Source organism: Zea mays, chromosome 9 (genome assembly GCF_902167145.1).
Source record: "Zea mays cultivar B73 chromosome 9, Zm-B73-REFERENCE-NAM-5.0, whole genome shotgun sequence".
NCBI classification, from domain to species: domain Eukaryota; kingdom Viridiplantae; phylum Streptophyta; class Magnoliopsida; order Poales; family Poaceae; genus Zea; species Zea mays.
In genome coordinates, this window is record NC_050104.1 from 123512175 (window position 1) to 123533915 (window position 21741).

General features: G+C 43.4%; 1 protein-coding gene and 1 long non-coding RNA gene across 2 annotated transcripts; both read left to right on the forward strand.

Moving 5' to 3' along the window:
- Positions 1 to 863: 863 nt before the first annotated feature.
- On the forward strand, positions 864 to 3982 carry LOC103638971 (uncharacterized). Its single transcript, XR_002265111.2, has 3 exons — positions 864 to 1943; positions 2376 to 3752; positions 3857 to 3982. It is a non-coding gene; the product is annotated as an uncharacterized lncRNA (long non-coding RNA).
- Positions 3983 to 8184: 4202 nt separating this feature from the next.
- On the forward strand, positions 8185 to 10317 carry LOC100381697 (pentatricopeptide repeat protein PPR566-6). Its single transcript, NM_001174509.3, has one exon. It carries the CDS (start codon positions 8491 to 8493, stop codon positions 9994 to 9996), a length of 1506 nt encoding a protein of 501 aa, NP_001167980.1. The 5' UTR covers positions 8185 to 8490; the 3' UTR covers positions 9997 to 10317.
- The last annotated feature ends 11424 nt before the right edge of the window (positions 10318 to 21741 follow it).

The following is a 21741-nucleotide window of genomic DNA, read 5'->3' on the forward strand; positions in this document are numbered from 1 at the left end:
TCTGTACAACCCAGGCTGGAAAGGGATCACGACTTGTGGGTAAAGTGTACAACCTCTGCAGAGTGTTAAAAAAACTGGTATATCAGTCGAGCTCATGGTTAAGAGCAGCCTTGGGATCCTCTTTGATTAGAAGAACTTTGGATAATTTTATGATGATGGTTAATAATGATGTTATAAAATCTGATCTCTGGTATTTCCTCTTTTGAGGAGGTACTTCTGGGTAATAACTGGGTTTATTCTTAAAACTTGGCTCTACTAATAATAATAAATATTTGACCAACTAAAAGCAACTGCTTGACCTCAACTCCATATACAGCTAGTCCACTTTAGCCAAACGGGACATTTGCTGAGTACGTTGATGTGTACTCACCCTTGCTTTACAAACCACCCCATCCCAGGTTGTCCACAGTGTACTCAATGCTCAGGAGGTGATGCTGGCAACATGGATGACTTCGAGGAGTTCCAGGAATATGACAAGTTCTAGTTCTATCTTAGTGGCAAACCCCGAGTCAGCTGCCTATGTAGGCTTAGCATCTACGTTTCGTATTTCCGCACTTTGATAATTATGTTGAACAATGGTTATGTATTAGACTCTGTGGATGTCTCAGACATCTTGATGTAATCAAGTACCTTTCCGCTATCTATTTCAAGCATTGTGTGATGATGTCCAATTATGTAATTGCTGTGTACACTACAAGAAACTAATAAATGTTCGTGGGTTAATTTAAGAACGTGGGTACCGACGTTCTTAATTGAGTTAAGTTCATGGGTTTGTTGAAGAACGTGGGTACCCACGTTCTTAGTTTAAATTCGTGCGTACTAGCTAAAACCGTCGAACTTATCGTATTATGAACGTGGGTACCCACGTTTTTATATTAAGTTCGTGGGCCACGTGGACACCGTCGAACTTAACCCAAAAACCTAAATCCCCAGCCCGCCCATACGACTCTCTTCTTTCTCGCCCACTGCCGCACGCACTCCACCGCGCCGCCGCCAGCCACCGCGCTCGCTAATTCCATTCCATGTGGCTTCATCCGCACCGGCGCTCACGAAACCAAACCAGCAAAGCTCGGCACGTGATCCTCCGTGGCGTGCGCGCGCGCCACATCCCCGCGCCCTCTTGTCTTGTCTCCCACAACGGGTGTTGCCAAGGTCCAAGTCCAAGGCCGTCAGGACTTTGACGACGGGCAGGTCAGCCGGTCTCCTCCCATGGGTAAGCACTAAGCAGGCTATTGCTGGCTTTCAGTTCAGGCAGGCCACTGTTAGGTCCGAACCAAACACCGCAGCCGCATTGTGGCTCTCAGTGAGTCTTGCTCGCCCGAGAAGCTAGAACACGAGAAGCGACCGTGGAATTTCTGGAGAAGCCGCCGCTGCGTTCAGCAGAGCGGAGCTACAGTACGCGTGTTATAGTCCTGCTATACTTGCACTAGCATTTTATTTTAGTAGTAGTTGACAGTCGTGATGCTCCAACCACCAGATTTTGACATGGCCTACCGTCAACACAACTATGTTCAATTATCCGAGGGATGGAAAAATTCGGCTACGGTTTCCTCTAGGAAAGGTCGCAGAGCACCAGCGGGCACCTTCGCAGGCAGTCCGCAGACGATGCGGTGGTCACTAGTCTGTCCGTCCGGTCAGGCGGAAGCGGTGGCGCCTCCACTAATCATTTGGTTTGCCTGGCTTTTGCATTCTTCGCGGTTGTTGTACTGTGCAAAAAATACCATGCTGCTGAAATATGCATGATTTTTTCAAATACAATTTCACCTCCATTTACAGACTTCAGTAGTGATCAAAGCACGACACATTGTATCTCATGCTGCTAAGTTTTGAGATGACCATACATGTCTCTTATGATTGTGCAGGAATTAGAGAAATCGAAGCCTGTCATACTAACTGGTGACCTTAATTGTGCGCATCAGGAGATTGATATACATGACCCTGCTGTGAGTAACCATCTATTTGAATTTCTTTATGCTGTATCGTAATTTTTTAGTCTCTCACTTAATTGTATCCTTATTTGGCGGTTTGTTTTATGCTACAAACACCTTGATCCCAGTAATAGAGTAGAATGACAGAAGTTTAGCCGTGGTTTTGGACCCATGTTAGATCTGAGATTTCTGATCCAGTTTTATTAGAAAGCTTGAAGAGTGGAGAAAATTGTTGCCCAAAGTTGCAAGAAACCGATAAACCTTACATTGCATTGTCATGGTGTCGTTCTTTTAGCAACCTGTACTCCTTGTTGCTCATATCTATATGTATATGTCGGTGCCCTCCATCAGATTGGAATATGTGATAAACATTACCGGTTTTGCTTTAGCTACTTCACCTATCTTTTCTACATGGTCTTTAACCCATTTTTAATACCTGTTTTCCAGGGAAATCGTAGAAGTGCAGGCTTCACAAACGAGGAAAGAGAATCATTTGGGACCAATTTTTTGTCCAAAGGGTTTGTGCTGGCAGGTGCTCTAAATGCTCATAATAAACTAGAAAAAGAACATGATGGCTGCCGAAGTTTGCGTGGGCAATCAGGGGTTTCCTTCTCTCGAGTCCTAGCAGAAGTGTTGAAGAATTGATTGAGTATTCAGCACGGTGGAATTTTCAGATTTGCAGAACTTCGAAGTGAAATACTGACTGAAGTGCCTGAAAATACAAGGTTCTGTTTTCTCCACACAATTTTGATTCGTCCATCTGTACTCTTTTATTCTTAGAAAATAAGTTATTACATGAGTCAGATAGAAACTTCCTTTTTCATGGGAATTTTTCTTGGTGCACGGACAAAACTGCTGCTAGCACTAGCACTGCTGCTTTGCACTCTGAGATTGTCGATTTTATCAAGCCAGCTTTGGGGAAGCTTGAAGGTGAATATGTGACCAATGACCTTTATGACCTCAATGCTTGTATTTAGTACGTGACGAATTTGTGATTGCAACTGGAGTCATTGCTTGCTGCTATTTTTCTTTGGTTGTCACCAGAGCAGAGACCCAGTTTGGTGCATATACATTAGCTGAATATTGGCACTGTAACACTGTCACTTATTGGAGGATTATTTTTCGACGATGTTTGCAATGGATGCAAGAATCTTGCCCGTCATTTCATTTCATCATTTGTTCTTAGTTCTTACCATTGGAGAAACATAAATACATATATAGTGCCATAACTACTATGTAATTGACAAAAAAAATTCTTTCATCTGACACACACACCACATAAGATGACAGTTGTGGCTATTCCTAGATGTACAGTAAATTGCAGCACATATGTCCTTTTCTCAAGAGGTCATTGCTATATTTTAACACATTGGTTTTTGTGGCGTAGGATAAAATCATTGTTGGTTCAACATCATGAATGACACTTGGCATCGTTTGTTCTAAGTTTCATGTTGTGCATTGTGTTTAAGGTCCCATATCATGCCGCAAGCAGTGTAATATTAAGCATGTTGGTCACACCTTGTGTAAGTAATTCTTGTTAATGACGCTCTTAGTCTTTTATTTTTCTTGTCCATTGAGACATGTGAACAGATCTTTTTTCTATTGGCTATTCTTCAACAGATAAGAAGCATCATATCAAAGAAACTGGGGCCTTTTGAGCAGGTAAAAAACATGGATGAATCACAAGCAACTTCCTAATATATATGAATGCAAATGAAGTTTTGCATTATTTAACTTTTAATCAAGGGAATGGTCCAAGGGTGCATCACTGGAATAAGCTCGAGACCACAAGTGTCATATATCCTCTAATCTTTACTCTCTCAGGTATATGCATGCTTGGCATTGTCTTAATTTATTTAGCACTTCTAAACTAAGAATATGTTAAGCTCTTCGTATTTTGTTTTCTATCCTAATTTGTCTCCATTCAGCTTCATAGTATGGTGTCTATCAGAAGCTACGCCTTTCTACTTAAAAGGTTTCAGCCATGGCTGTGCTGAATTTGCAACGGTAGGTTCCAGTTGAATACGTTCATTGCTACAATGAAGCCGTTTTGTTGTTTGATATCAACTTCTTGTAGCTGCTAGCATTCACAACGAGCATTTGTAATAAAGCTAACAAAGATACAAAAGACAAGTGCCCCTCCGGTTGATGAAGTAAGCAATCAACTTACATTTGCCAGTGGCTTTTCATTCCACTCAACTGATATAATATTTAATTGAGCCTTTTTTTAGTAGAACTATTGACTCCTCGAAAACATGTCTCTTTACCTTATCTATTTGTAATATGTGTTAACTTTTGTCTAGATAGAATCTTTGAGAAGGTTCAAGCTGGAGGAAGAAATTATTGATGCAGAATACACTCTGACATGTGACAGAATTGTGAGCTTGAAGGACAAGGTAGGTTTTCCCGTGTATGACTGACCTCATGTATTGATTAATTCTTATTTACAAATGGTAGTATTGATTCAGGATTTTTTTATAACTATAAGCTCAATTGGATATTATTAGTCTGCCTTATTGATCTCCCATATATCATAGTGTCTTGGTCATTGTACTGTGGTATAACATTAAAGTGAGGCTAGTGCTGGCTACAATTTATATATCGACCAATGCAAGAATGAATATATATAGGTTGTAGATGATCTTTTTGGTTCAGCTGTTCTTGCACGCATAATTAATATCTTTGTGTACTTGTGATTTAATGTCAGTTGTATATTTATGAGAATTTTGGTTTATTTTGTAGGATTCCGGCTCTCATCAAGTGACTCCTCCCCCTCACGATAACTTTGCGGACAAATGTCTCAATTCTAGTGGTGGAGCTACGAACAACAATCCGATGTCCTGATCGAGAGCGATGGAGCTAATGTTTGAACTTGTGTATTTGAACTTGTGAACTACAAATGTGAACTATGGATGTGAACTTATGTGAATTTGTGAACTTATGTATTTGGACTTAATTATGTGACTTTGTGAACTTATGTATTTGAACTTGTGTGAATTTGTGATATGAACATATATCCACGTGTTTGAAATCTGTATTGTATGTGATATTCTGTGTTACATGTGATATTATGTGTGTCTAATTTTTCATTTATGTATTTTTTTATTTTTTTCTGGAAAGAGTTAAGAACGTGGGTACCCACGTTCTTAAGGTTAAGAACGTGGGTACCGTCGAACTTAATGGGCAGCCATTGCCGACCCACGCAGGACCCATAAGTTCGACGACCACGTGGCCCCGTCGAACTTAAATGTAAGAACGTGGGTGCCGTCGAACTTATGGGAAAAAATTCGACGGCCCCCGTCGAACTTAAAAACCCACGTTCTTAACCTTAAGTTCGACGGTACCCACGTTCTTAATGTTAAGTTCGACGGTACCCACGTTCTTAACCTTAAGAACGTGGGGACCGTCGAACTTACTTCTTTAAGTTCGTCCAAAAATCGCCGTCGGCTATATTCGTCGGTAAACCCACGTTCTTATGGTAAGTTCGACGGCCTATTACATTAAGTTCGACGGTTTTTCACCCACGTTCTTTAACCAGTTTCTTGTAGTGGTACGTGAGTTTCTGATCCTGGCACGTATATGGTTCGCATTCGGTTTGCCTTCCAAAACCGGGTGTGACACTGTTCGAGGCCAAATACCAACGAACTCTAGGGGCTCCACACGACGTGCAGGACCTTGGTGTCAGCTCTGCAATGTGGCCTTGAACTCCACCTTTGTTTCTACTCTACGAGCCACCACCTCTTTGGGATCAAAGACCAATATTCCCTAGATCCCCCCTAGATCCCACTCATGGGGAGTCAAGTCCTTGGAGTCCTCCCTGCAAGGTGCTAGATGGATCGCGATAGATCACCAGATCGTCAGCGTAGGTCATTTTCGAGCAGATAGTTACACTTTTGTCTGCGGAGGCGTTGACCGTCCACGTGTAGGCGGTAGACCATCCATGCTGGCATATTGGCTTCGCATGGAACCTTGATCTCGTCTCTCATGAGGGAATCCGTCGAGGAGGAGAGATTGTGCTGCTTTAGGATCGACAAGTCACCCAAAACGTGTCTAGACGATTTAGAGTCGAAGAGAGGTGAAGATTGAGATTAGGAAACTACAACTAAAGCTATGCTACGTCTACTCCTAAGGCATGATATTGTAGATAGATTGGTTTGATTGGATTATGTGTGTTCTCAATCAGGCGTTCCCCTTCATATATATATGGGGAGGTTTGGACCCGTTCATAAGTGATATCCAACAACTTCTCGTGAGTTTGTTAGGATAAGCACGCATGAGATAAGGACTCTAGCTTGAACTAATATAATCGTTGACCATCTGGGCTACTCCTGTGGATCGTTCGGGCCATAAGGTTGGACTTTCTAACTGTCTAGGTGCCAAATTTGGTGCTCAACAACCATGATTTTTGATAGAGTTGAAACCTTTGCCAAACACCATTCTATATAAAATACCAAAGTATTGTCAAATATCGTGGTATTGCATTGGAGCTAAGAAAAAACTTTGCTCGTAAACATGCCATAAATAGTATGACTAGTGAGTTTGCTTCTGGACATTAATGCTAGAAATGCTTCAATGCATAACATAAGACAATTAACAGCTGAGTAAAATACATTTTCGGTCTTTAAACTTGTCGGGTGTGTCTTTCCGGTCTATAAACTTTTAAAGTGTGCCTCTTAAAGGCTCAATCACTGTTTGGGTCTCAGTTACGTTCAAACGTACCAAAACAGAACCGTTATGAGCGAAGCACACCCTTCGACGTGGCGGCGCTACCTCTACGACTCCATCTTTAGTCTGGGCGACTCGTACATCGACAAGGGCAATGGCCCCGTCGTGTTCGATTGTCATGCTGTCACCAGCCCCGTGATGCGCTCGCCCTATGGATCCACCTTCTTCGGGCGCCCAACCGGACATAACTGCGATGGACGCCTCATCCCGCTTTTCCTGCAGGCGCGCCACGGGGTGAGGAGCTTCGATCGTGGTGCCAACTTCGACGTTGGGGGTGCCACCGCCCTCGACGCTAGCTTCTGCTATGAACGCTGACGATGACCAAGTTGTTGATGGAGGAGAAACCGATGAAACTCACGCATGCTTCTACTCTGAACGCATGTAGGTTGTTTCACATTTTTGTAGCTAGTTCACTGAAACAGAAATTGAATGCAGACAACTAGTTCACTAAAACATGTTTTGCTCATCCTATTCTTGTTTGGTGGTCTGCCTATCGATGAGGCGACATGCGGGCACAGAAGGATGACGATGCGAGTGTGCAGCAGCATATCATGATTGGCCCTACTCGAAGAACGGCATCGCACGACAGGATTTCCATTCTGTTGCATAATGTGTGTGGTATTTCGTTTGAACTTTGGTCAATTAAGCTTAATTAGGCTAATTAATCCATGCAAAAATTTCAGTTTGGTTGGCGGGGTCACGACCCCTGTTGGCCCCTCTATCCATATGTATTGCCTGGTCATACATGATCAGCGCGGAGAGAGACCACACGCGAAGAGGAGAATAAGTCGTATCATCGGTGGAAGAGGAGACAGACTAACTCAGTGACCAAGAAAGAAAATATATACATAGACTCACTTGTGAGGTCTATATAGGGCTGGAAAAAAAGCTCGAGCTCGATGAGCTGGCTCGGGCTCGCAGCAGCTCGGCTCGGCTCGGACCGGCTCGACGCTCAGAACGAGCCCGAGCCGAGCCTGTTTTTGTGGCTCGTGAAAAGAGCGAGCCAGCTCGGCTCGGCTCGGTGCAGCTCGCGAGCTGGCTCGTGGCTCGATCCAACAATAATTTGTTACATAAAATCTTAATTAGCATATAATATTAGTACAAAGTAGACAATAATTTATGTTATTTGAGATTACTATACAAAAATAATCTATTTTCTATATTATATTAGTGATATATCTATTTTACTAATTTAAAATATATTATTTAAAATATTTTTAAGATTTTATATTATAATTTAGAGAACAGATTTAAATTTATAGTTGGGCTCGTTGGCTCGGCGAGCCGGCTCGCGAGCCTAGAGCGAGCCGAGCCGAGCCAAGCTCGGCTCGGCTCGTTTCCACTCCTAGGTCTATATACGGTTCTAGCCTACATGGTAAAACTACAGTGCGTTTGGATATAAGTAAGACTCAGAACAACAATTAAGTTTTTAAAAAATATATTTTAAAAGTTTATGGACGAAGATAACACACCACGAAAAATTTAAAGACCAAAAATGTATTTTAGAAGCCCAACCGAGAAGCCTCGACCAGCCCCTCTCGGCCGGCTATCGGCAAATTCGACATCCGCTCCGCCGTCTACAGTCTACATAAGGAATCGAGGTAGCCCCAGTCGTCTTCGGCGCTCAAGTTTCGGCCGCCGGCCGCGGTGCCCTCCGCCCCTTCCCAATCCTGCCCCCAAGCCCCAGTCAGCCATCGAAACTCCAACCCCCAGGCGGCCAGGCCCAAGCGTCCGGCGGTTGCGGCCCCGCGGCTTGGCGAAGGCGACCGGTGGCTAGGCCCCAGCGACTCAGGGCGGATCAAGTAAGATTTGTAGTTTCAATTAATTAGGCCTGCAGATGCACCCCCGATGCCCGGTTTTGGATTTCCCACTGCCGATGCCCGAGATGAAGGCCGCCACTGCGCTGGGGAGCTGGCTGCTCCCGGCTGCGCCTGCCATTCGCCCCACACTGGTGAATCTCAGATCCCGGGGGTTCTGCAGTCATGGTTATTTCCCCTCGGCGTCCCGGATTTCTTGCTCATCAGAGTTATCTGATAGCGATAGAGGTCTCGCCAAGGAGATGGAGTCAGAATTCAGTGACGAGATATGTGCCGAGAATGGTGCTGAAGAGGACGATGAAACAGAGGATTTAATTTGGAGCAAAGAAGAGATCGATGCTATTTCGGCGCTCTTCGACCGGCCGATGCGCCAGAAGCCCCTGAAGCCGCGAAACCCCGCGAGGCAGAGGGCGCTTCCATTGCCACTGCCGCACAAGACGAGGCTGCCCGTGGCTCCTGCGCCGAAGCAGCACGTCCGCCTCGCTGCAAGAGCGGGGCTCTCTTCTCGTGCTTGCTTCAGCGACCAGGTGCGCAAGAAACCGGAGTTCCTTCTCGGGATTGCCCGGGAGATCGCAGCGCTTCCTCCCGAGCACGACGTCTCCACGGTGCTCGACCGTTGGGCGAGGTTCCTCCGGAAAGGCTCCCTGTCACTTACCATTCGTGAGCTCGGGCACATGGGGCTCCCCGAGCGCGCGCTCCAGACACTGTGCTGGGCCCAGAGGCAGAAAGCTGTGCCGTTGTTCCCTGACGATCGTGTTCTTGCTTCGGCCATCGAGGTTTTGGCACGCTTTGAACGGCTCAGAGTGGAGTCTGCGCTGGAGCAATGTGTGCCCACGGCCAGCCGTGCCGTTCTCGAGGCCATGGCGAGCGGGTTCATCAGGGCGGGGAAAGTAGACCGCGTGCGCAAGCTCCTGGAACTTGCAAGGATCAATAACAGGACGCTGCACCCCAGCATCTACGTGAAGTTGATGTTGGAAGCCACCCGGACACCTGAAGGCTACGGGCTTGCGTCGGCACTGGTTGATGAGCTTGGCGAGAGGCCGGAGTTGGAGTTGCGTCCACAGGACTGCACGGCTGTCATGAAGGTCTGCATAAGGCTCCGACGGTACGCAGCCGTGGAGAGCCTTTTCAGCTGGTTCAGGGGGGCCATTGGGAGCCCCACCGTGGTGATGTACACGACGGTGATCCACAGCCGGTGCCGTGACGGGAGGCACCGAGAGGCACTGTCCCTGGTGTGGGAAATGGAGCAGGCAGGCTGCCTGCTTGATCTGCCGGCCTACCGAGTTATCGTCAAGCTATGCGTGGCATTGCACGATCCGGGGAGGGCTCTCCGCTATCTGTCAAGGATGAAGGAGGCTGGTTTTATTCCAACTGGCGACATGTACGACAGTCTGATCGAGGGCTATTTGGCAGATGGGAGGCTGGCCAAGTGCCGACAGCTGATCAGAGATGCCGAGTCAGCCGGTGTGAAGCTGGATAGGAGGCTGCTTTCGCGGTTGTCTGAAACTGGAGGCAGACATCCTTAGTTGACTCTGGTGAGTGTTGTTGACATGTGTTATGCACGGGTAGAATCCGGACAGGACAGGAACACCACAGAGGAAAATTATCTCTAGCATTTATTGTAGAGTAATACAAAGAGTAATCTTGGCAGAAGATTAGTACGTTGTTGCCCAGTTTCCCTTTGTATTTGTCAGTAATCCATGATTTCATGACAACGATGAATTGCTGGCTGAAATCGGCTCCACCTTTAAGCCAAAATCCTGAAACTGCTAACGCATGCTTGCAAGTTCCTTTGTATCCTTTCTTCTGAGCATACCATGAACTGACCATTTTAATTTTAAGCTCTTAATCGATGAAAGCACTGGGCTTCTGAAGCTTTAGCTTCAAGAATCAAGACTGCCCAGTCTGCTGTGCTGAATCTATGTTCATCCTTGAATTCACAGAAGCCTTGGAGTCCTGACAAATTTCTTTTTTGGCCATTCTCAGCTATGACTACGACCAGAGCATCGGTTCATCGAACGTAGAAGAGATTTATAGCTATACTAGTGCTTTTAGGGGGTGTTTGTTTCTATGGACTAATTTTTAGTCCCTACATTTTATTCCACTTTAGTTCCAAAATTGCAAAATATAGAAACTAAAACTCTATTTAAGTTTCTATATTTGTCAATTTGTACACTAAAATAGAATAAAATGAAGGGACTAAACATTAGTCCATAGAAACCAAACACCCCCTTATTTGTGCCATGTGTTCTTTTCTGCATGATTTCTGTGTTCCAAATAGGCCTTGAATTGGTAGCTGCTACGAGCTTACGTTCAAATCCTAAAACTGTAATGCCTGCCTGCAAGTTAAACCTTATGTGGAATTCTTTCTCCTGACCTTACAATGAACAAGTATTTGTATCCTGTAAATTTGTAGGGCTAGATCTTACTTAGAGCATCTACAACGGTGTCTTAAATTAGTATTTATCTTGAAATATAATAAAAATAGCTCCAACATTATCCTATTTTACAAATTTTCATAAAAAATATAGGTCACACCATAAAGTACACCATAAAGTGCCTCAAATATACTATACTTCGGACTAGTTCTTTACCCTTGTTTTTACATTTTTTTAACATTTTCTTTCCTAATAATATAATTTACTTCCTAAAATACATGATTTAGGGATTAATGTTGCAGCGTAATTTATTTTTAGTGTCCTAAACACTTTAAATGATGTAGTATTTTTAAAATTTTGGGCACTATTTTGAGTCATCTTGTTAAAGACGCTCTTAGGGAGTGTTTGAATACACTAAGCTAATAGTTAGCTGCTAAAATTAGCTAAAGACATTTAAACAGTCTAGGTAATAGTTTAGCTATTAACTACTTTTAGCAAATTAGCTAATAGTTAGCTAGCTAATTTCACTAGTAAATTTTAAGCCAACTAACTATTAGCTCTCATACATTTAAACACCCCTACTAATATTCTAGTGCATTAAAACACCTCCTAAGTTGGAGTGTTGGCTAACCGAAGTCGGACAAGAACTAGCTGGACCCTTGACCGTTTACTAAGAAATTAGCCCTTCTACTAGTCCCGTGTTTGGACGGGGTATGGGTAATTAGTAGCCTAAAAATTTAGTTGGCTAGCAAACAGTCCTATGTACCTAAGCAGATCCTTAGTTGCTGCAAATAATTAACATCTACTCCTTCATGACTTATCAGTGCTAAAGTCGTCAAGTCTGATACCAGGGGGGGCTGATCAATGCTGGACTCGTGTTCATCCAAGGATCCTCAGAGGTCTGAGAATGCTGGCATACATGGTTTGGTGAATTATGAGCACAGCATCTCTGCATCAATCGTATCATGTTTCAAATTATAAGATGTTTTGATTTTTATACTATATATTTAGATATATTTACTATGTGTATTGTAAAATTATCCATCTAATAAAAACCAAAATGTCTTATAGCTTAAAATAGAGGGTTAGGAAATAACCTTGACAGAGGAGATTTAGTCATCATTACGGGGTTTTGTCTGTATCTTTCTCCCTCGTCGACCTTCCCGCTCCTCCGTAGCCCATAGGCTCTATTTTCCACACGGGGGTTGCAGGCCTCCCCGGGTATGCTTAGACCTAGCGGGCATAGTGTTGGATTTTTTATGGCCTTGACCCATTTATTGAATAAACTCTATGGTGTGTAATGGTGGAGAATACCAATAGTACCACATTGGAAGTCCAAGAGTCTTTTGGCTTGACTTATATGGTGGGATTTATCCACTTAACTTGAGAAGTCAAGAAATGGACAAGGGCGTGCCACACGCGCGCGCGCCGCCGCCACCGGCCGGGCCGGACCGGACCGGGCCGGGCGTGGCCTTTCAGTTGCCTGTCTCTTCGTCAGCCGAGTGACCTCTTCTCCTTCAGCTGGCCGACTCATGGTATGACTCGGCGACCTTTCTCCTTCAGCTTCCCTCTGCGAGAGGTTAAATAGAGGAGCACCCCTGTCACTCGGTACACGCGAAAACCCACTTTCAGAATCACAGTCCAGCCGCCGAGTGAGGGTATTTCCATCTCGTGACTCTGCGCGCACAGAGAAGCGAGAGGGCAGGTGCCTCCGGAGCCCTTGCCGTTCGAGACCTTGCACGAGGGATCGACAATTAGGTTTTTGGGGAGCGTCTACGCGACTGCCCAAAATGTCTTCTTCCTGGTGACATGACAAGTGAAGTTGGACAAGGATCTAGATCCTCCGAGCGCATGGGAGGCTATGATCAATTCATCTCCTTACTGTTTTACATTCTGCAAATTATATATGTTCATACCCGCTGTTTTATTTATAGCCATAAATTTATCCAATCTGTTTTGTCGTATTATATCATGACATGTCTGATGCCTGATCATACTAGTAATATGATAAATATGTTTGTTTTAATTTTACCGTCATGCTGTTTATGTTGCTATCTGTTTATTTTCACTTGTTCCATAATAATACATGTTCCATGTTTATATGCTTATTATATTTATATGATTCATATGTTTTATGTTCTCTTGATCCATATTGTTATGGATATACTTGAGATAGTGATTTCTATGATTAAACATATTTTATATGTCATCATCATAATGTTAATTTATGGAATTAAAATGATATGGAAAATGCCTATATTTCTAACAATCCAAAAACCTAATGTTAGGCATTTTTCTATCAGAGGTTTTGCTGCTGTGCTAAAGCCTGATCCTTTTGATGGTAAAAACTTCTTGATATGGAAAGCTAAGATGGAGTTGTGGCTAACTGCAATGTCATGTTATTATGCCGCTGAGGGCAAGCCTGCCAACTTACCTCCTGAGGATGAGGCTAAGTTTAAGGCTGATGACAACCTCTTTCGAGGAGCAGTGATTAGCGCACTGGATACTAAATTCCAGAAAAGCTATATCATCCTTCCCACAGGGAAAGAGTTGTGGGATGCACTTGTTGGAAAGTTTGGAGTAACTGACGCTGGTAGCGAGCTGTATCTCATGGAGCAGCTGTATGACTACAAGATGGTTGAGAACCGATCTGTAGTGGAACAGGCTCATGAGTTTCAGGCACTAGCTAAGGAACTCAAACTTTTTCCTTGTCCTTTACCTGACAAGTTTGTGGCTGGTGGTATAATCGCCAAGTTGCCACCTTCTTGGAAGGACTTTGCTACCTCTCTCAAACATAAGAGACAAGAGTTCAATGTGGAAGAGCTCATTGGTACTCTTGATGTTGAGGAAAGGGCTAGAACAAAGGACAGTGGAAAAGGTGTTGAGACCTCTACTGCTAATGTGGTGCAGAAGAGAAACTTCCGCAAGTTTAACAAGAAGAAAAACCAGAACAAACCAGAGAACGCAAATAAACATGTTCAAACAGCACAGTTTAAAAAGAAGAACAACAATAACAAGGGAAAGGGAGGATGCTTTGTCTGTGGCAGTGATCAACATTGGGCAAGAGAGTGCCCTGATCGCAAGTTCACTCAAGACAAGAAATCAGCTAATATTGTAACCACTGAAACTGAAGGTGGAACATCTGGGTATGGTAATTCTTTACCATTTGTTCTTTCAGTCTGTAATTCACCTGAGTGGTGGATGGACAGTGGTGCAAACATTCATGTGTGTGTTGATGCCTCTATGTTCACTACCTATCAGGTCGGGAGGTCTGGCGCCTTGTTAATGGGAAATGGATCACGTGCTCATGTTCTTGGTGTTGGTACGGTCATTCTGAAGTTTACTTCGGGAAAGACGGTGCCATTGAAGAGCGTGCAGCATGTGCCCTCTATCAAGAAGAATCTCGTTAGCGCTTCTATGCTATGTCGAGATGGATACAAAGTTGTTCTTGAGTCTAATAAATGTGTTGTGTCGAAACATGGTAATTTTGTTGGTAAAGGATATGACTGCGGAGGCTTATTCCGCTTATCACTGCATGATGTGTGTAATAAACTGGTGAATTCTGTTAATTTTTCTGATGAGTCGGATTTATGGCATTCACGTTTTTGTCATGCAAGTTTTGGCTGTCTTATGCGGTTAGCAAATATAAATTTAATTCCTAAATTTAACTTGGTCAAAAAGTCTAAGTGCCATGTGTGTGTTGAATCAAAACAACCCCGCAAGCCTCACAAGGCTGCTGAGGCGAGGAGTTTGGCACCTCTAGAACTTGTTCATTCTGATCTGTGCGAGATGAATGGAATTTTGACCAAAGGTGGTAAAAGATACTTTCTCACTTTTATAGATGACTCCACTAGATTTTGCTATGTGTATCTCTTAAAAACAAAAGATGAAGCGTTCAATTATTTTAAGGCCTATAAAGCTGAAGTTGAGAACCAACTTGAGAGGAAAATAAAACGGTTAAGGTCTGATCGAGGTGGAGAATATTTCTCTAATGTGTTCGATGAGTTATGCGTGGAACATGGTATTATTCATGAGAGGACACCGCCATTCTCACCACAATCCAATGGGATTGCTGAAAGGAAAAACCGCACTCTAACAGATTTGGTGAATGCCATGTTGAGTACAACGGGATTATCCAAGGCATGGTGGGGTGAGGCGATTTTGACAGCATGTCATGTCCTGAATAGAGTTCCAACAAAGAACAAAGAGATCACAACATTTGAGGAATGGGAAAAGAGAAGATTAAATCTCTCATATTTGCGCACTTGGGGTTGCTTGGCTAAAGTAAATGTGCCAATCAACAAAAAGCGTAAACTTGGGCCTAAAACTGTTGACTGTATATTCCTTGGGTACTCTTTTCACAGCACTGGGTATAGGTTCTTAATTATAAAATCTGATGTGCCTGATATGTATGTTGATACTATCATGGAATCAAGAGACGCAACATTTTTTGAGAATGAGTTTCCCATGAAGAATACACCTAGTGATACAAGTCATGAGACTATAATTCCCCATGAGCACGAACTGTCGATTCCTGTAGATCATGCTGAGGATTCTCACGTGCGCATCCCTGAGGAGGATAACACTATGGTCACTCGAAAGAGCAAGAGACAGAGGGTTGCAAAATCCTTTGGTAATGACTTTATAGTGTACCTTGTGGAAGACACACCAACTACCATTAATGAGGCATATTCCTCTCCTGATGCTGACTTATGGAAGGAAGCAGTAAGGAGTGAGATGGAATCTATTATGTCTAATGGAACTTGGGAGGTCGTTGACCGTCCTTATGGTTGTCAACCTATAGGTTGCAAATGGATCTTCAAGAAAAAGCTTAGGCCTGATGGTACAATCGAGAGGTACAAGGCAAGGCTTGTGGCCAAAGGATATACCCAAAAGGAGGGTGAAGATTTCTTTGATACCTACTCACCAGTGGCTCGATTGACTACAATTCGCACATTAATAGCCGTGGCAGCCTCTTATGGTCTTATCATTCATCAGATGGATGTTAAGACAGCTTTCCTAAATGGAGAGTTGGATGAGGAGATCTATATGGATCAGCCAGAAGGGTTCATTGCGGATGGTCAAGAGAACAAGGTGTGCAGGTTGATAAAATCATTGTATGGCCTAAAACAAGCACCTAAGCAATGGCATGAAAAGTTTGATAATACTCTTACAGCAGCTGGCTTTGTTGTAAATGAATCTGACACGTGTGTATACTATTGGTATGGTGGGGGTGAGTCTGTTATGATGTGCCTTTATGTTGATGACATCTTGATCTTTGGATCAAATCTCAATGTGATTGAGAAAGTTAAAAATCTTCAATCGAGCAATTTCGAAATGAAAGATTTGGGAGAAGCTGATGTCATTCTAAACATCAAGCTTGTTAGAGAAGCTGATGGTGGGGTAACTTTGTTACAATCCCATTATGTGGAAAAGGTATTGAGTCGCTTTGGTTTTAGTGACTGTGATCCTGCTCCAACACCTTATGACCCCAGTGTGCTATTAAGAAAGAATCGGAGAATAGTAAGGGATCAATTGACATACTCCCAGATCATTGGCTCGCTCATGTACCTTGCAAGTGCAACAAGGCCAGACATCTCTTATGCTGTGAGTAAGCTAAGTCGGTTTGTGTCGAAACCAGGAGATGATCACTGGCGTGCTCTTGAGAGAGTGTTGCAGTATTTGAAAGGTACTATGACATACGGTATTCATTATACCGAAAACCCAAAAGTGCTGGAAGGCTATTGTGATGCCAACTGGATTTCTGATGCTGATGAGCTTTATGCCACAAGCGGATATGTGTTTCTGTTTGGAGGTGGCGCTGTTTCCTGGAAGTCTTGCAAGCAGACTATCTTAACGAAGTCTACAATGGAAGCAGAACTCGCAGCATTAGACACTGCTGGGGCTGAGGCTGAGTGGCTTCGTGGTTTCCTATTGGATTTACCGGTAGTTGAAAAACCGATACCGACTATTTCCATGAACTGTGACAACCAAACGGTGATAACAAAGGTTAACAGTTCTAGGAATAACATGAAGTCTACAAGGCATGTTAAGAGGAGATTAAAATCTGTCAGAAAGTTGAAAAACTCCGGAGTTATAACTGTGGATTATGTCCACACATCGAATAATCTGGCATATCAATTCACTAAGGGTCTATCACACAATGTGATAGAAAGTGCATCGAGGGAAATGGGTATGAGACCCATGTGAGATCTACTCTAGTGGTAACCTGCTCTATGTGATCGGAGATCCCGTGAAGTAGAGTGGAGAAACAAGCTAGGAGTAGATTGCGAGGAAAGATCCCTTCCTTAACTCATTTCTGATGCACATCTTTCCTATCTGTACGGCAGGATGGTTTTTACCTTAATGTATTCCAAGAGTGTTACAAAGGTGAGATGTTGTCCTACAGAACATCTTTTGAGGAATACACCTATATGAGTCAGACTGCTGGTCACAGTCTATGGGACTTGGGTAATCCCTAAATACTCATGAAATGCACCGAAGTGTGACTTATATGCTTCTAAACAGCGGGAATACCCTTTTGCAGCCTAGTATCAGCAAAGGATTTGAGTGAATCTTATTTCGCACAAAACTGTCAATTCAAGGCATAGTCCATTGTTCAGTTGTGAATGAGTGAAACTCTTATTCTAGATGGATGTTCAACTTAACAGTCTCCATCGAAACACTGGTATATCAAAGGATTGTGATTCTGATACTTCATCATTACAAACCCTAGAGGTTGGTGGGGATTGTTGGATCTTTTATGGGCTTGGCCCATTTATTGAATAAACTCTATGGTGTGTAATGGTGGAGAATACCAATAGTACCACATTGGAAGTCCAAGGGTCTTTTGGCTTGACTTATATGGTGGGATTTATTCCACTTAACTTGAGAAGTCAAGAAATGGACAAGGGCGTGCCACGCGCGCGCGCGTCCGCCGTCGGCCGGGCCGGGCGTGGCGTGGCGTGGCGTGGCGTGGCGAGGCAGGCAGGCAGGCAGGCGAGCGGGCGTGGTGTGGTTGTGTTAATTTTTAGCACTCACTAACCGCGTTAACCTTTCAGTTGCCTGTCTCTTCGTCAGCCGAGTGACCCTTCTCCTTCAGCTGACCGACTCATGGCGTGACTCGGCGAGAGCTGGCCGACTCATGGCATGACTCGGCGAGAGCTGACCGACTCTTGGCGTGACTCGACGACCTTTCTCCTTCAGCTTCCCTCTGCGAGAGGTTAAATAGAGGAGCACCCCTGTCACTCGGTACACGCGAAAAACCACTTTCAGAATCACAGTCCAGCCGCCGAGTGAGGGTATTTCCATCTCGTGACTCTGCGCGCACAGAGAAGCGAGAGGGCAGGTGCCTCCGGAGCCCTTGCCGTTCGAGACCTTGCACGAGGGATCGACAATTAGGTTTTTGGGGAGCGTCCACGCGACTGCCCAAAACGTCTTCTTCCTGGTGACATGACAAGTGAAGTTGGACAAGGATCTAGATCCTCCGAGCGCATGGAAGGGTATGATCAATTCATCTCCTTACTGTTTTACATTCTGCAAATTATATATGTTCATACCTGCTGTTTTATTTATAGCCATAAATTTATCCAATCTGTTTTGTCGTATTATATCATGACATGTCTGATGCCTGATCATACTAGTAATATGATAAATCTGTTTGTTTTAATTTTACCGTCATGATGTTTATGTTGCTATCTGTTTATTTTCAGTTGTTACATAATAATACATGTTCCATGTTTATATGCTTATTATATTTATATGATTCATATGCTTTATGTTCTCTTGATCCATATTGTTATGGATATACTTGAGATAGTGATTTCTATGATTAAACATATTTTATATGTCATCATCATAATGTTAATTTATGGAATTAAAATGATATGAAAAATGTCTATATTTCTAACACATAGGTCATAAGTGGGGAAGAGAAAGATTTTGTCCGCGTCGTACTCTATCGGGCTGGCATGATAGCAGGGAGCACACAAGGCTGGCGGCTCAGTCGGCCTGAACATATCGGATCAGCTCGAGTGGATTTTTACAAGTTTGTCTGATTCTCCCTTGTTTGTTCTCCACCTCGCTTGACCCTTGCGGCTCGACCCGTGGGGTGCCTTGGGGCAGAGGCCAATAGTGATTCGCACAGAATGACTCCCCTCGTTGACCCGTGGATCAAAGAAGGCTTGGTGTAAAAGAATCTAATCACTTCTTCTCAGTGGTGGCGCTTGGATCTCTTGGAATGACTGGAATATGTTGCACTAATGTTTAGGAATGAAAGCACAACTCTTGTGTCTTGCAATAGCCGATTGAGGGTATTTATAGCCAAAACCCTCTTAAATAGTAGTTTGGTAAGATTTCAAAAATCGGCACTGATTTGGACGCACAGGACCGGTTTGGTGTACGACCGGACCTTCTGTTAGCCTATGTAATCAACAGAAAGCTACTATGTTAGGTGGCACCATACTAGTCCGGCGCACCATCGGATCTCGTGATGTCATGTAGCCTTTAGAGTAGCCATTGGAGCAGGAACTTGGCGTTGAACTCAACGAGTCTCGCCCGGTGCGCCAAGTGATTAGATCTTAAAAAACAGACCAATGTGCGTAGGTGGTCCGGTGCACCATCCCATCGAAGCCATGCTCTCTCTGTATAAGTAGTCCGGTGCACCAAGCCACAGAAACCTAGAGTCTTCCTTCATTGTGTACTTGGTCTGATGCATTATGACCTATTGGAGATTAGTCCAAAATGGGCTCTTCTACCTCAATTCATTTTGTCTATCTTTGAGGGCATTACTATGATTTAGACAAACTTATTTAGAGTATGTTTAATTACTATAAGGTGTTGTTTGGCATGGCTCCAACTCCACATATCTCTGCTCCACTCTAGTGGAGCAAACTCCACGCGAAGTTGGAGCTGCCTAGAAGGAGGTGTTTGGATATTAGACTGTTTTCACCATGAATATGAAAGAAAATGACCATGACAAACGTTAAAATACCAACATATTACATGTCCATTGTATACAACTAAATATTTCATAGTATGACATGTTATTAATTTATATCTAGTTCCACGTTAAGGCAATATATGTAGGCGTAGCCAAAGTATAAAAAACTGAAAAGAAAAATGCACATCATTAAAGCACACAAGCAATTAGAGTAGGGATGAGCACGCAAGCTAGTAGAGGGACATTCCAAGGCACGCAACCAATGCCTCCTAGTCTGGTCACACATGTAAGCAGATTTAGGCAGGAGATTTTAGGCGGCGCCACGCTCGCCTAGGCTGGTCGCGCACTCCTTGGCGAGGGCGCAGTGGACGCAAGCTCGATGGGGTGCAGCGGGCGCATGCCACTGGTGCGCAGGCGCACAACCGCGCAAGGGTAGGCCGTGACTGGGGAACGACGGGCGCATGTCACCGGACTGTAGGCGCACGACCGCGCAGGGGCAAATCGCGATTGGGCAACGACGAGCGACATTGAAGATCTGTGATGCTGGTAGCGAGGAGCACCGAGGAAGAGGAGAAAAATATAAGCGAACCATTTTCTTGTGTAAGTGGCAGTGGTGGGTAGTTACCTCCTAATTTCAAGCCTATGTTAATATTTAAGATTTCTAGAGTTGCAAAAGAGATACTCCAAACTCCAGTCTCAAAATATTCTAAGCTCCACCAACTCCATGGAGTTGGACAACTCCGAAAAATTGTGGAGTTTGGGTGTTTGGCTAGCATCCAACTATGCTCTACAGTTTGGAGTTGGAGCCATACCAAATAGGACCTAAGTCATAGTTCTTCACTTCTTTGCTTTATCCAAGTTGAATTTCTGTTTTAGCTCAAACTTGGCTCCAAATACACTTTTTTTCAAAATCTAAACTTCTAGACCCTTTAAGGTGCTCAAATAGGTTCATAAGGGCATTTATAATTTATCCAAACTTATGAACCCCTCGAACTTCATTCATCTAAAACATAACCTTCAAGCCTTGATTTAAGTTATATGTTGCATCAAATCCTTCAAAATGATTCTTATGGACATGCACTCATACACTTAGCAAACTAGTTAGATCACAATGTTATTTTTGATCATAAAACACCAAAACCACTATATAAATGGCATATAGCACATTTCCCTTTCACCATCGCTTATCACACTTACTCTAGGTTTAGGCCTAGCGTTTAATTGAGGTTTGTGTATCTCTTATTACTTGGCGCATGTGCTCACCGTTAGAGTTATAGTTAAATGGATTATAGTCTTCAAAGATCGCATCAATTATGTATCATTCATGAGAAAGACGATCAAGTTCACCATAATTGTATTAATCCATCTTCAAGATGAGCTTTCCCTTGCTAGTAGTGAAAAAATTCTTCTTTATTGAATCAAATTTGATGTCCTTTTATTAAGTTTCATTAGCATTTTTGTTGTTTTATTCCATATAAGTGCTAGGTTCACATAATCATATTCATTGTCATTTGAGCTCTCGAGATTATGTTTGATTTTTGTTTTACCCTTCTTCTCATGGTTGGCCTTGAGAGCCAAGTCCTTATTTTTGTTTGAAGAGAAGCCATCTTGAGTATTGATATGCATGTACACTTCATGTGCGTTGATCTTTCCCAACAATTGAGCATGGTGGTGGATAGATCAATTGGATGAAGCACAGTGAAAATGTGCCCATACTTATCAATTTGGAGAATATTTAGGTTTTTTCTCACAACGTTCGATTGTGTTAATTGGGTGAGTCCCAACCCATTGATTTCTTCTAGAAGAACATTCAAATGAGAGTACATGCTATTAGCATTTTCATGAGGAAACATCTCAAACGACTTTAGTTTCTTCATGATTAGCTAACATAGTTTTCCATGCTCACTTTGTCCCCTCATGGAGTGCATATTTCCAACCATAGTGCATGGGTG

Bases quoted from the DNA above. Each gene is read 5' to 3' on its own strand.
- LOC100381697 (NM_001174509.3), top strand. From the start codon at position 8,491: ATGCACCCCCGATGCCCGGTTTTGGATTTCCCACTGCCGATGCCCGAG.